The 13,642-nt window shown below is 42.9% G+C and overlaps 2 protein-coding genes across 4 annotated transcripts in view; one reads left to right on the forward strand and one right to left on the reverse strand.

Moving 5' to 3' along the window:
* LOC148329951 (annexin A4-like) overlaps positions 1-13,642 on the reverse strand; it is a 38,218-nt gene that overhangs the window by 9,315 nt on the left and 15,261 nt on the right. The gene's annotated exons all lie outside the window — the stretch shown is intronic.
* zcchc24 (zinc finger, CCHC domain containing 24) overlaps positions 1-13,642 on the forward strand; it is a 40,640-nt gene that overhangs the window by 1,613 nt on the left and 25,385 nt on the right. The window contains exons 2-3 of one of the 2 annotated variants that reach the window (XM_088305275.1): positions 4,039-4,239; positions 12,280-12,441. In XM_088305275.1, the coding sequence (XP_088161401.1) occupies positions 4,039-4,239; positions 12,280-12,426 (348 nt within the window). In that variant the 3' untranslated portion in view covers positions 12,427-12,441. Of the gene's footprint in view, positions 1-4,038; positions 4,240-12,279; positions 12,442-13,642 lie in introns of those variants that run through there. The other variant, XM_088305274.1, reaches the window with a different exon arrangement.

The following is a 13,642-nucleotide window of genomic DNA, read 5'->3' on the forward strand; positions in this document are numbered from 1 at the left end:
TCCACATGAGAATAACGCGTTTCAAAGCGAGCGAGCTTGCATACGGCCTGGAAACAGTTTAGGGGCACCGGGGATTTTGCAACTTTCTATGCCGACGACGCCAAGCTAAATAATGAGTAATGCAGTTGTTTTCAAGACACCAGAGCGCAAAAGTCCGAACTGGCGCTGCCCGTTGATCGTCATCCACCGACGTAGCTTCGTTCTCATTAAAAAAAAAAACAACCCACGTACGCTTATGCAATATATCGTTGGAATCTTTCTGTTTTTGTTTCCGAGGGACATTAACTCTAACCTATAGCGGTTTCCTTTGCAACTTCCTGCAGTTTTATGTTAACTCGGGTCACCCACCAGGCACAACAGCTCCGGTTTTAAAACAACAGAGCGTGATTGCCCCCCCCGATGTGCCGACACCACCATCTTAAATCTAGGAAAACAAATGCTTATCTTGCTTGCTTTTTGTTTGGCCTGATGTGCTCGATCCACCACACTCTCACTTCATACTGGCTCACCTAACAATCCCCCCCGCCCCCCCCACTCTTTGTGTGAAATCACTTTGATTTGGTCTGCCAGCTGGGGAGCGAAACCAAAGAATGAACTTTTGTGTTTGTCAAAGTAGCACCACAACAAGTGACGCAAAGTGAATACACAAACATGCGTGTGTGCGTGCGTGTGTGTGTGTGTGTGTGGTAACGCATAACACAGTAATACCCGTCCGGGGCTGAAAGGCATGGCAGATGGAAAACCTGAGAACGGACAGGACTGTGATGCTTGATTTACAGTGACAACATGCAATAAATGAACGCAGCCTCAAAGCTGGATCCGGTTCGAGAGTCCACGGCAAACACGCCGCAGATATATAGATCTGGCACCGAGCCGTGGACAGGTTGCCAAGTTTTAGGTTCCTGTGCAATGCAACATTAAACAGCAACATTATTTCCCAGACACTGGGCTGGAGACCAAAAACTGCTTGACCCTCCGTGATGAGGATGAATTTATCTGCGGATCTCATCAAGCCCGCTCACTGCGTCGTTCGCTTTATTGTGGCGTTCTGTCATTAGAACAGTTAAAGGAGAAATCATTTGATGCCAGATGTAGTTTGTTGGCAAACTATCGGCATTTGATAAGACCGAGTCGAAACATTTATTTCTTTGTCAGTTTGTCACGTTTCATCAAGTCTTTTTGGTCCAAGTCAGGCCCGAACAATTTCGGAAAACGTTTCGAGCAAATCTGAAATCATTTGGTCCAAATTTAAAGGAAGCCGAAAACAAAGTTTCAAAGAGCCGTCAGATGATCAATTTTAGGCTCAAGCAGTTTTTTTGTTTCAAGACTGAAGACAGTCCCAAACCTTTTCGCCCGCAATTTTCCCTATTTAGGGCCAATCGCAAAATAAGGACGCACGAGATCCGCCACGTCAGGTTGCGTCGTAAGAAGACGTGACATTTCTTCCGAATAATAACGACATGACATTATTGACGACACAACGAAAAAATGAAAAACGAACGCCAAACAATTCAGAAGCAGCCTAGCCTCGATGCTATTAGCCGCTACTGTGCTAGCGCGCGTTAACCAACAAACACGGCTAATTACGATAAGCTACAAATATCGAATGAAAATGAGTCAGACTGGTATGAAAATCAATTTGTCACGCCATTCAGAAGCAACTACCCGGCTTCGAGCATTATTGTTCAGTCCGTCAGTGAGCTCTCCAGAAAACGTTTCAACCCGCAACTCAAAAGTCGTCATGGTAGCAAAGTACAGAACGATGAAGCGGAAATATAGTACTTGCAATTTTTGTGTTTCCCGCTTCTTCTCGTTCGTTGATATCATCATATTTGTTGCCGAGGGGGCGTGTCTAGAACTTAGGGAAGTCGGGGACCGTCTTCGTGCTGAAGGGCCCCCTCGTTTGCAAACCGGAGAATTGGGGCACGTCTGGTTTGTCGTGGATTTCAAAGGGGGAAGACGAGACGTAAGGGGTGCTATTAAGATGCGTTCCTTGACTCTGATGAAAATAATTTGGGGATTTCTTGGGACTAAGAACAAAGGACCCAAGACTTGCCTCAGACTTGACCCAAATGAATCAAGACTTGTCTTCGACTGGACTCAATTTGGGACTGGCTTGAGACTACTCTCAATTGATGGATGCGTAATAGCGACTGACGTTCATAAAATTAAGAGCTTTGTCGTTACGCGCCGAGAAAAAAATTGAAAGCCAGTAATGCTAATCGTCAAGTGTGATTCAAACGTCTCGAGTTCTCGGATGTGCTTCGGGTCGCACGCCAACAGTGACAAGAGGCGACTGGAGGACACTTTTGGAAGGAGTGATGTTCACATGATCCAAACGGCTTTTCTTTAGAACGGAGGAAGGGAAATGAAGCTCAGTGGGCTGCTTTCGTCCTGCTATTAATATTCAGATGGCAGCTGGGTCAGCGGCATGCTTCTCTTGCGTTGTGCCGCAACACAAACTGACCGGCGCTTGTTTACCGCCAGCAGCATCTGGTGACATTGCTGATGTTCCGCAGGCTGGCGAAGGAACATGCCTTCCATTTTGTTTACAATGACTCATCCTCTGTTAGGTCCTGTTCTTCTCCTCTGCGAACCTGCTTAGTACTTTTCCAGCTCATGAGCACAGCTGGGACTCTCGCCAGATGTTCTGAATTTAATGAGAGAAAAGATCTGGGGTCTTTTGGGTTTTTTCTTTCCTCATTTTTGTTTTTGTCCGGCAGAAATTGGAGAAAACACATGCGGAGGAAATTGCTTATTAAACACAGAATTTTGAAACGTGAGAGAAATGCAGTGTTTGTTTGGACCGAGTCAGATTAAGCCCGACTTTGGTGTCTTTTTACACTTTGAGGTGTCCAAATGATGATTCAAACATTTTCTGCGCTTTTTGCGAACATTTCAGATGAACTTAGATCGTGAACAGAGCTGAGATGACCTCCGACGGTGGTCTCGGTTTCGTTGACTTCAGGTCAGTGAAGCAGCTTGCGTAACTTGTGCAACGTGAACGAAAGGGCTCCAGGTCCACCTGTCCTAAATTCAACAAAAAAGTCAAATCTACTTGCAATGTGAACACAAAAAGAACCTTGCGTCTTTTCTGGTGTTTTTATTTATTTATTTTTTTTTTTTTTATGCATACACTGGCCAAATCAGTTGATGGGTTTGTAAACGTAGAGTAAACGCTGTTTAGTCCATGAGATGAATATTTTTGGTAAATCAACCTTCAGATCTGTTTACAAGGCGTAGTTATGCAGTGGAAGCTCATTTGTTTGCGAGTTGGCTTGGACCGAGGTCGGATCACATTCGCACCACGACTAAATCACACCAGATGAAGTTTGGAAGTTCCTTACAAAGACGACTGTGAAGAGGAAGGTCTCGGTCCAGGTGGTTTGGTCTGGAACACTCCAAACCTGTTCAATTACTGTGTTCACATCAGACAAACCAAACCAGGATTGGGATTGGGGCGGTGATGTACGGTTGAATTAAAACGCAAAGCAGCCTCATCTATCATGCAGTGATAGACCGATATGCTTTTTTTTGGGCCGATGTCTTATAGTTTAATGAAAACAAACATCTCTTTGAAGTTTACTACGGCAAATAGTTTTCTGTTAGTTCTGAGTTGTTAAAATTTAGTGTGTTGTTGTGCGTGTGACTCGAGGTGAAAAAGCAAACAGGCAGCTTACTGCTGATTGGCCGCTAACCACTGCACAAGGAACCAATCAGATGGTGCTGTGAGCGGGACAACCTGCTTCTGCAGGCGGGACCACCAGCACAGCAAAGAGAGAGAGGAGTGTGCTGCAGCGAGCCAAAATAAACCAGCTTTTAATTTATCGGCCTTGAAAGTTATTAAAAAGGCCGATGCCGATTATCGGCAAAATGCCAAATATCGTCCCCAGATAATCGGTCAATCACTACTATTATGACGCAACTTCAGATATGAAACACCCTTACAAGAGGTGGTCTCGGCCCAGCAGTGTTTGTTACAGTACTCGGTACTGTCGGCACCAGGTTCAAACCTCATGCATGTCTTCTCTCCCGCAGGCCTTAAACAACAACGTGTATAAGAATGTATCGCCCTATGGCTCCCTCAACAACATCGTGGATGGACTCAACTCGCTGACGGATCACTTCTCAGACCTCTCCCTGTCGTCAGAGCCAAGAAAACCCAACAAGAGACCGCCGCCCAATTATTTGTGCCACCTGTGCTTCAACAAGGGTCATTACATCAAAGACTGCCCTCAGGTAAGCCGCCATTTATTACATAACAGACGAACAGAAAGATCAGCGTTACACGATCAGCACGTTATTGTTCCCGTAGAATGACTCAGGCGGTGTTTTCAATTTAATTATCTTGTGTTGCTACGCGTCTTTTAATTTGTTTCATCTGAAAATGACCTGGCCGCAGTCTTTTTCTGGCTGGCTCTCTCCCTCACGCTGCCTCTCTCTATCTCTGCTCTGACCTACTTGTAAAACAGGCTGGCCTCTGTCTTCGGAAGTCATGTGTGCAAGTCTGTGTGTGTGTGTGTGTGTGTGTGTATATTTGTGCGTTTCGCCTTCCTCTCAACTGCGATGCGTTCAACCGGCCGCTAGGAATCATCCGTCATGAACGAGTCAGGCTCATTCAAGGGTTAAGTCGCATGGATTTATCATTTAATTGCTCCAAACATGAACAGCTGTCCTCTTGGATTTAGCCAAATGGATTTCATGTATCTGCTCCATTCTTCATGCTCATCTCTGATTCATTCTTGTATAATGCGTCTTCCTTTGGCCGCAGCTTTTTTTTTTTTTTTTTGGTCATGACCCCAGAGACGACTTCTCATCCATCAAAAAGCTTATCAAAATGAATGTTAGTAATCATAAGCGTTCACCTGGCAAAACTGTAAATCAGAAAGCAGCGTTCTTTCACATTGTGATGTAACTCTAGTCTCATAAAAAGTAAGAAAAAAATTAGCGTTGAACTTCTCTCAAGGCGGTTTTACGTGGAAGCGGGCTTCAGAGGTTTTAAGGATATCTTAGATTAACAAACTTGGCGAATGGAACGGGTTCTATGCTTCACCGTATTTTGTCCGGTACTTGGAGGTCATGTTGTGTTCACTTGCACTTATTTTTTACGGTTTTCTGATGACTGGCACATGTTGCAGATGAGACATGTGACAAAAAATATTTTTTTTTGTCAAAATACCCCGATGATCAAGAATCCTATCACGTTTTTTGCCCCCGTTTTGAGAACATGGCTGAAATTAGCTTGTTTTGAGGTGGCGGTGTGTGATTGGTTGGGGGTGTGGTCAAGCAGAGGGTCTTCAAAGTGAACGTGGTTGACTTGTGTTACCAACTTCGAGATTGTGAAACGGTATTTTGCGAGTGTTCACACCCTTCTAGCATCTCTTCTGAGACTTTTTGAAAATCCCTCCAGAACTGAACATATTGACCCCCGTGAGCGCAAGCACAAGAAAATCTTAACAGCTTTCTCCAAGACACAGTTTCATGAATAGGTTGTTAGCTCACCAAAGATTTATTCGGTCGTGTCATTTCCAGAGCTGAGCACTTGACCTTTTTTTGCCGGTCAGTCCCCCGCCCTCCGGCCGCGATCTAGGTACCCGTCCGGCCTTATTCATAAAAATTGTCGCCCTCCCCCCAATAAAAAAAAATGGGAGCTTGTCTAAGTCGGAAAAAAAAAACATATGTCCAACGAAAAGAATGTCGAAAATATTGTGAGGTGATTTCTGTTGTTTTCGGAGCTACGGTACGTCTTTCCTTCTCAACTAAAAACGAGAGACGAAAGTAACTCCAAATAGAGTTAACTTCCTCTGAGGCATATCAAGATGAGGTTTGCACATGTTGCAGGTGTTCACTTTGGTGTCCTATGCTGACCTGTAACGGCAAAATCCACGCTGAGGAGTAGAGTCTAAAACTGATCTGATTTCACTGGACTTTAAACGAAGTTGTTTCTCGTCAGACTCCTGCTTCTTTCATTTTCCTCTCCATTCTTATTCCTCTCCCATTGCCTGGGTGAAGTGCAACGGCGAATCCCAGCGCTCTGTTTCTTTTGCATGAAAGAGTAACGAGGAGCAGATGTGAGATTGACTGGCTTTATGACATATGATGGCTGGTCTCAGGAGGTCCTTAAAAGACCTGCGCGCTGATGAAAAATCTTAAGCGAAAAAGCCAAAGTCCAAAGTGTGGGAATTAGATCATCTATTGACCACTCGAATGGGGATTTGGCCAGGAGTAGATCATGCAACAAGTTACAATCGCCTCCATTTTCGCAGAACTAATGCGGAGACGCGAGCATTAATCAAACGACTGTAAACGCTCAACATCGGAGCAAGTGTTTGCACACTAATCCATAATCCCAGCACGCTTGTTATCTTTTCCAAATCTCTATCAAGCCAGTTCTGAAAACCGCATGATGTCTACTTTACAGCGTGTCTTAAAATGATACATTGAAATGCTGTTTTAAATAAGCCCCCGACAATGGCCGTAAAAAAAAGAAAAAACGGACTCAATCTCGCCAGAGATGTCAGCATTCCAGGGTCAAACTCAAAATCAAGACTCCTTCTGGTTTCTGTTTCAGCTGTTGTTAAACTGCCAGCAGTAATTCAAAATGCCGCAAAGTCTCCAAACGGCGTCCACACCTACACACTTCATCAACATCCTGATTCTTTAACGCTCTCGTGGGCCCGCTGGCCGTGACTTTACCTTCCAATTGTGCTTGATCACTTATACTATTACCTGCCGGTCACTCGTGGGGTCGTCTCTCGACCCCAATAACGCCGTGTGACACACATTTTGCGGCGATGACGCAACGCTTGGATTTTGAAACGATCCATATTTAATGTGTTTTGGGACGATGCATCTGACTTGTCATTAGGATTTAATTCCATTCAAATGCGCAAACGGCCCAGTTGCTACTGACGGAATCAGGTCATTCTTCTCGCGAAACACCATTTTTGGATCCTGACTTTATGTGATCGTACTTGCATTGGAGTTTGGATATCTCTTCGACTGCTTGGCGGAGTGCAAGGTAATGAAATAGCGGAGGCCACCAAAGTATTTATGTGTTGCTGAAATTGTAAGAGCAATTATTATTTTTTTTTTTGTAATAACATGTTAACGTGGAGCCACTAATGGGGGAGTGGAGACAATGGTTCTTGATAGTCGAGGGAAAACCACAGGCCTGGCAGTCCGCCGCTCGCCTTCGTCACGGGGACAGAGGTGTTATGTAAACTGGCTTTTATTCGGAAAATGAGGTCGCTCCCCCAGTCATGAGCAGAATGCCCCTCGCCGCCACTGCCACGCCTTGGCTCGCTTCCAAGATGTCTTCCACTTGCACTCATGATTTGCTTCAACTCGAGGGGGGGGGGGGATAATAAGCCCTCCAACAGTTGGCCTCACCTCGAATATGGTCGATGAAAACGATGCGCGGAATGACATATTTTTGCATTTAGTGATGAACTTATGGAAAATTAAAAGACGGTTTTATACATATGGGTGGTCCGTGTCTGTACGGAATTGTTGACATATTTAACGCAAAACCATCTAAGGCACTGACATTTTATTTTAAATGACTTCCAAATCAGTCATCCAAAAAAAAATAAACAGCTCTCTTGAAAGTATCTAACTACAGAAAAAAAAAAACAGCGGACTTCTTGAGGAATGTTCAGCGTAAAGACATCAATGATAGTCTTTTTTTAATAATTTTTTTTTTTTTTTTTTTTAAATCATTTCATTTGACATGGATGACATCTTTTAATTGGGTCTCAAAGATATTCAAAATAATTTGAAGATTCCAATGCCTAATTTTCTCGACTCCAAATGGTGCGTTACTAGACATCATGCTAATTTCTCTACGTTTATTAGCTCAAGGAATGAGATCCCTGCGGCCGTAAGACTTCCCTTTTTTTTTTTTTTTTTGCTTGACTTTTATTCGGAAGCGATAAGTTGAGTCATAGAATCATGAGTATTTTATCGAGGAACAAAGTGTCACTGGATGATAAGCAAATTCTAGCTGAGTGATGCTAGCTTCTTCAAGCTAGCTATTTCAAAACTTTAAATCTTCAACAAGATTTCTTTGGTTAAATCCAGCTCTTTGCAGGTAGACGTACGGAATGACAAACAGAGCAGTCTTGGCACGTTAACAATATATTAAATAATAAAGTTTTGGTAGTAGGTGGGCCGTATTTTTTGTTTAAAACCATTTTACAACTGAGCGCTACTCCTTGTATGACGCTTAATGCTAATGGCTCCCAGTTCATAACAAATATCTTCAAACTACCTTTAATTATAAGTAAAAATTAATAAAGAATAATATTAATCAATGTAAATGCACTGATCACCTTAAAGCTTTGTCACATTCATCACGAACAACAACAACTTAACTCGTTATAAATATCAACATCACATGATTTGAATCCATTTCTGCGAAGTGTTGACTCAATCAAATCATGACTTCGAGAACATTAATAGGAAATCACAATGTTCCATGAGCGGTGTGCTATTTTTAGAAGAGGCGTGCAAGCAACTAATGTGGTCTTTGGGTGCTACCCGGTGCCCGCTGACGCCGCCATGTTGTGCTTTCAAATAAAGAAAGACCACCATGTATGCGAAAAAGCTCCGAACATGACGCTTGTTTGAAATGAGATAATCAAATGTAAATGTAAAACGTCTTTTTTTTTTTTGCTCTGCTGCTGCTGCGAAGATTTATTGTGTCTTCGTCCACTTGAACGTGGAATGGTTTGTTTGTGCTGTTTGTTTGAGTAGTTAAAAAAAAAAAAAAAAAAAAAATCAAGATAAGCGTAGCATAACAGAAAAGCAGCACAGTTCAGCGTTCTTTCTGGCTTCATGACAATGCTCCTTTTGACGGATTGGTTCTGGTGCCACTGGCCTGAGAGTATTTATAAGACCTTGGAATATGCCCGGCAAGATATTTGATACGCGGCCACTTGTTTTGGGTGCCAATCTGTTGAATGAATGACTTCATTCCCAAATGCTGACAGTACTGGATCCGGATGGAGACCATATGCCACACTTGAACGGGCCTCACACCTCAAAGTGGCGATCATTTCGGCGGCATTTAGTGTCTTGTGGCAAATGGTGGCCATTATCTCCTTCTAACGGTGTGACGATGCGAGCCGAAGGCGAGATGTTCACGCCAGAGGAAGCTGACACTTGTGCCCAAATGTGTTTTTACTTCAACGTTGGTCATAAACATAATGGCAACCCATCATGACAGCCTACGGTTTTTTTTCTATACTGAAGGAAGATGTTTAGTTTTAAGGCTTGCAGGTTTGACAGAAGCCTCGTTTAAAAAGGTTGGCCACACTGGCCGGGATCATTTCGCAACTCTTTTGCAACACTGTTTTTTTTTTTTTTTTTGGGTTGTTTTTACGACGCTGTGGGGGTAAAGATGGAATAATGGGCTCATTTGCAAAATAGTCACACAGTTATTTAGCCATGTTGCATTACCTCTGCTTGGGTTCAAGCGATAACAGCCAATTTTCAGCTTTGACAAGCAGAATTATGATGCATTTAATTTTCTTTTTTTTTTATCTTGCTTTTCTCAGAAATCAAACGCAACAAACGTTTGTTTGTGATCAGAGCTTGCAAATTGGAACGTTTCCAAACGTAATGTGTAATCTGCTCGTGGATGTTGACGGAAATAGGTTGGCGAGCAGGGAAGTACAACTTGTTGAGAAGAACCTATACTTATATGCCAATGTGTTCTATTTTCACTTGGCATTCTTTCACAAAGGTTATTGTTGAAATTGCGCAGACCAGATTTCATTTGGTCAGGTTTATTCACAGAATTTGGGCTGGAATGGGCGATGACTGAATTGGTTTCAGTATTCAGTGAGTAAATCATGAAGACGTCACTCGTCGAAGCGCATCCCGAGATTCATAAAAAATGCGTGTGGCATTCAAAGCATAGCCTTACAGTCAACGACATACCAATCTGAAATCGAGTTTAATATTCTTGTGTCCTACATTCCGGGTTGCTTTTCAGCAGAATAACCCATCAAAAGTTTCCAGCAAGTCGCCAACGTCATCAAAACAATTCTTGCTCACAAATGTCGAGTAAGCTGTTGGCAATGGTGCTTTGTCAAAGAAACATTTTGCACATCCAAACCAACTGGTTGTTTTCTTTAAAACCGGATTAAAATTGGGTTTTTTTATCTTTTTGAGTTTTTCAGAATTTGTCTTGACTGATTGTAATTTGCCTTTGCAGTGCTGCAAAGGGGCACTTTATTAAGGAAGGCGTCTAATAAATTACCAGACCGGTTCAGCCAAGTTCATAACTTTTTGTGGACCGGCAACCGGTGTTAGCGGGGCAGCGGGAACTGGCACTCGTTGCTAATGCTAACAGCTAGCTGCTAGCCGCTAGTAGCCACTAACGCCGGAGCCTTGTGTCATGCCATAAAATGACGGCGTAATGAACTAGCGTCCTAAATTAGCGACTGAATATGATTTCGGGATGGCGTTGTGTTGATGTTGGTCATTTCAATTAAATTAAGATTGGAAACGGAAGTCAAGGTAGCCGTTGCGCCACCACGAGGGCCAACTTTAAAGTAAAAGTCTGCTAAGGCTATTTCATGGGTATCAATGACCGCGACCGCGTCCAAAGTGGCCCGTGGACCAGTGCTGGGCCTCAGCCCGGTGATTGGGCACCACTGCTGTTTCTTTCCTATCATATTAACGCTAGAGACAATAACGGTGTCCCACAACGGCTACCAAGGAGGGCGATCACAATCTCCATCTGCCGATTGGCTTTGCGCAATCATTATTTAACCAACTCCCGTCACCCATCGAGCGGTAAATGATTTACATTCTCGTCCGCCAGCTGTTTTCTCTCGCCTTGTCTTTTATTCCTGCTCTTCTCTTTTGCGAGCGCTGTCGATAAACAATCTTTCAACGCGGCTGTCATGAGAGAGTGCCTCGCATTTTCCACCCATGATCTCTCCAGGCCCCTTGGCCAGTTCTGCACGGCTGCAGTTTGGATGTTTCCCTGCCATGGCATGGTGCTCAATTGATTCACACACGCAAAAAAAAAAAAGGAGGGGGGGGAGGCTCCAGTTTGAAGGCCCGAGACGAGTTTGGAGACAGCGAGCCAAGGAAAGCAATGTGAGGACACTTCCCATGATAGGAAATCAAAGCTTGAAGAATGATACGAAAAAAAAAAAAAAGGGTGGTTTCCTGCCAGCTGGTTTGTGTTCAGTACAGAAATCCCATTCTTCCGCTCAATTTTTGCTGAGACAACAATCGCACCACTTCCTGTTTTGATAACCGTGATACTCAACCTCACCTCCGCGAGACGCCGCGGAGGTCAAAGGTGTGGAAACGAGCATTAGCAGTGCTATGAGGAAATGACAAGGGAATATTCAAATTCCTCTTAAAGGAATAACTTTTTGCTTCAACTAAAATGTATCCAGCAGGTTGTCAAACTCAAGGCCCGGGGGCCAGATCTGGCCCGCCACATCATTTTAGGTGGCCTGTAAAAAGCAAATTATGTTCTTCACTTCATGTTTCTTGCTGAAATAACAAAATTGCAAAAATAAATTCACTTTTATCAATTCCCCTTTTAAAATAAATCTAATATTTGAACAGTTTTTCTGGCCTCCGTTTTAAAAAATGGATCAATTTGTCATGTATATGAAATATGAGGCGATCGTTTTTGGGTTAACAGTCATGACAGCCCTCCGAAGGAAAATAGAAATAGGAAAATTAGTTTGACACCACCTGGTCAAGCGATACGGTGTTATGACAAGTTTGCGCATTCGTGTTAACTCATTCGCTGCCATTGACGGCTATCAAAGCCAAAAGATACATTCATTTTACCGGAGCTGGTTACGTACAGTACATCAAATTCTAAATCCGACCTCGTAGGACGAGCCATTTGTGCGCATGTGCGTAGCGTTCCTTTAAAAAAAAAAAAAAATGACACCACTAGCTACAGTTCTCTTAGTTCGCTTTTATCTCCATACAAACTTTCTGCGGTCTTCCCATCACGCTGCCAAGCCAGTAATAAAATGCAGGCTCCGCTTAACTGAAGCAAATAAACAATCTCTTTCGACAGTTGTTCATCAATCTGTCAACGGAAATTAGTCTTCACAGCAGCGAGCGATACGAATGCTCATCCTCGATCCCCGGTTCATTTCCAACAGTCCTTCTTAAATAATACAGCATTTCCCCCTCGTCTGTTGAATTTCTCTTTTCTGCTGCTGCCCGGCAACACGTCGAGTGATTAAGTGCACAGTAACCCCACTGTGGCTTGTGTGCATAACACAGCGACAGTGTCACCGGGGTCCTCGGCCATACCGAGTCTGCAGGAACTGGGTCGCCGCGACTGAGGACGGAGGGTCGCAGGTCAGATATTCGCTACGGCGTGAATTCCTGTTAGGGGAGTCCTTCATCGTTGCTTTTGTGTGTTTTTGATAGAAGCGAAAGAGACCGCAGACCTTCAACTACGGCCAATAGGCAGAAGGCGACAAGCAACTGTCCAGAATATTTTGTTTCGAACGACTTGAGGTTCTGTGACACATTTTTTCCGCTGGCCCCCGAAGAGAGTTGGAAGAGACTATTTTTTTGCGTAATTATATTGACAGAGGAGGAACTCTGAGAACTTTCTACCTAATTCAAATTTTATTACGCTGTTGGCCACTATTGTACCAAAGCAGAAATGAGAGACAAACAAATGGAACGTACACTGCATTCGGGGATTTTTGAAAGACGGGTTCAATTCGTCAGATAGCTTGGCATGACCGTGTCATGGCTGGGTTGCAAAAATCCATATCCGCAATTTAAATAAAAACAGATTCAAGCATTATATGCTCTGTACCACATTCCAAAGACATTTATGCTATGTTCAATCAAGATTCTAAATCAGGCGTGGGCAAACTACGGCCCGGGGGCCACATGCGGCCCGTTCAACGTTTTAATCCGGCCTGCCGAACTTGAAAAAAAATTCAATGAATAAACCTTGTTAATGTTTTATTTTTGAAATACTGTGGTTTTTCAAAGACATATTATAATGTTGTAATGAACAGTGCGAGGTGTACACCACTTGTCGTCATCGATGGACCGAATGAGAACACGTGTTATAAAAAACCTTAATGGAAGGATGGTCTCAAAGATGAAATTCAGTCAATGGTAGGAATGTAAAGATTAATCAAAAATTGATTCAAAATTAATTTCAACTGCTTAAACTATGCATGGATGTAAAAAAAAAAATGAAAGAATCGATGTGGACATTTTGCTCACGAAAGGATTTATAATGATTACAATCAAATATATTGTACATTTATTTATGTTCATGTTTAGTTTTGGCATTAACAAAACCCTGATTAGACAAAAATGTCAGTCAAAATGATTCGATCATTTTCAAGATTTTTTGGAAAGTTACAAAACGTTATTCATTGTGACAAGGAGGGCAAGATACATATTTTAATTATAGAACTAGTTATTCATTTTGGAAAAAAAAGACAAAAAAAAAATGTAACCGACTCAAAATCCAAACTAAAAATCGAAAAGCGAATCGAATCGAGGCTTGAGTGAATAGTTTCATCCCTAGTTGATGGTCTTACTTCTTTGGACTGGGTTTCCTCCGAAACTAATCCAACTTTGCCGACTTTGAGTAAGATCACAGTTGTTT

The sequence above is a fragment of the Idiotropiscis lumnitzeri genome, chromosome 9 (genome assembly GCF_059441095.1).
Source record: "Idiotropiscis lumnitzeri isolate Australia: NSW breed Sydney's pygmy pipehorse chromosome 9, RoL_Ilum_1.0, whole genome shotgun sequence".
NCBI lineage: Eukaryota > Metazoa > Chordata > Actinopteri > Syngnathiformes > Syngnathidae > Idiotropiscis > Idiotropiscis lumnitzeri.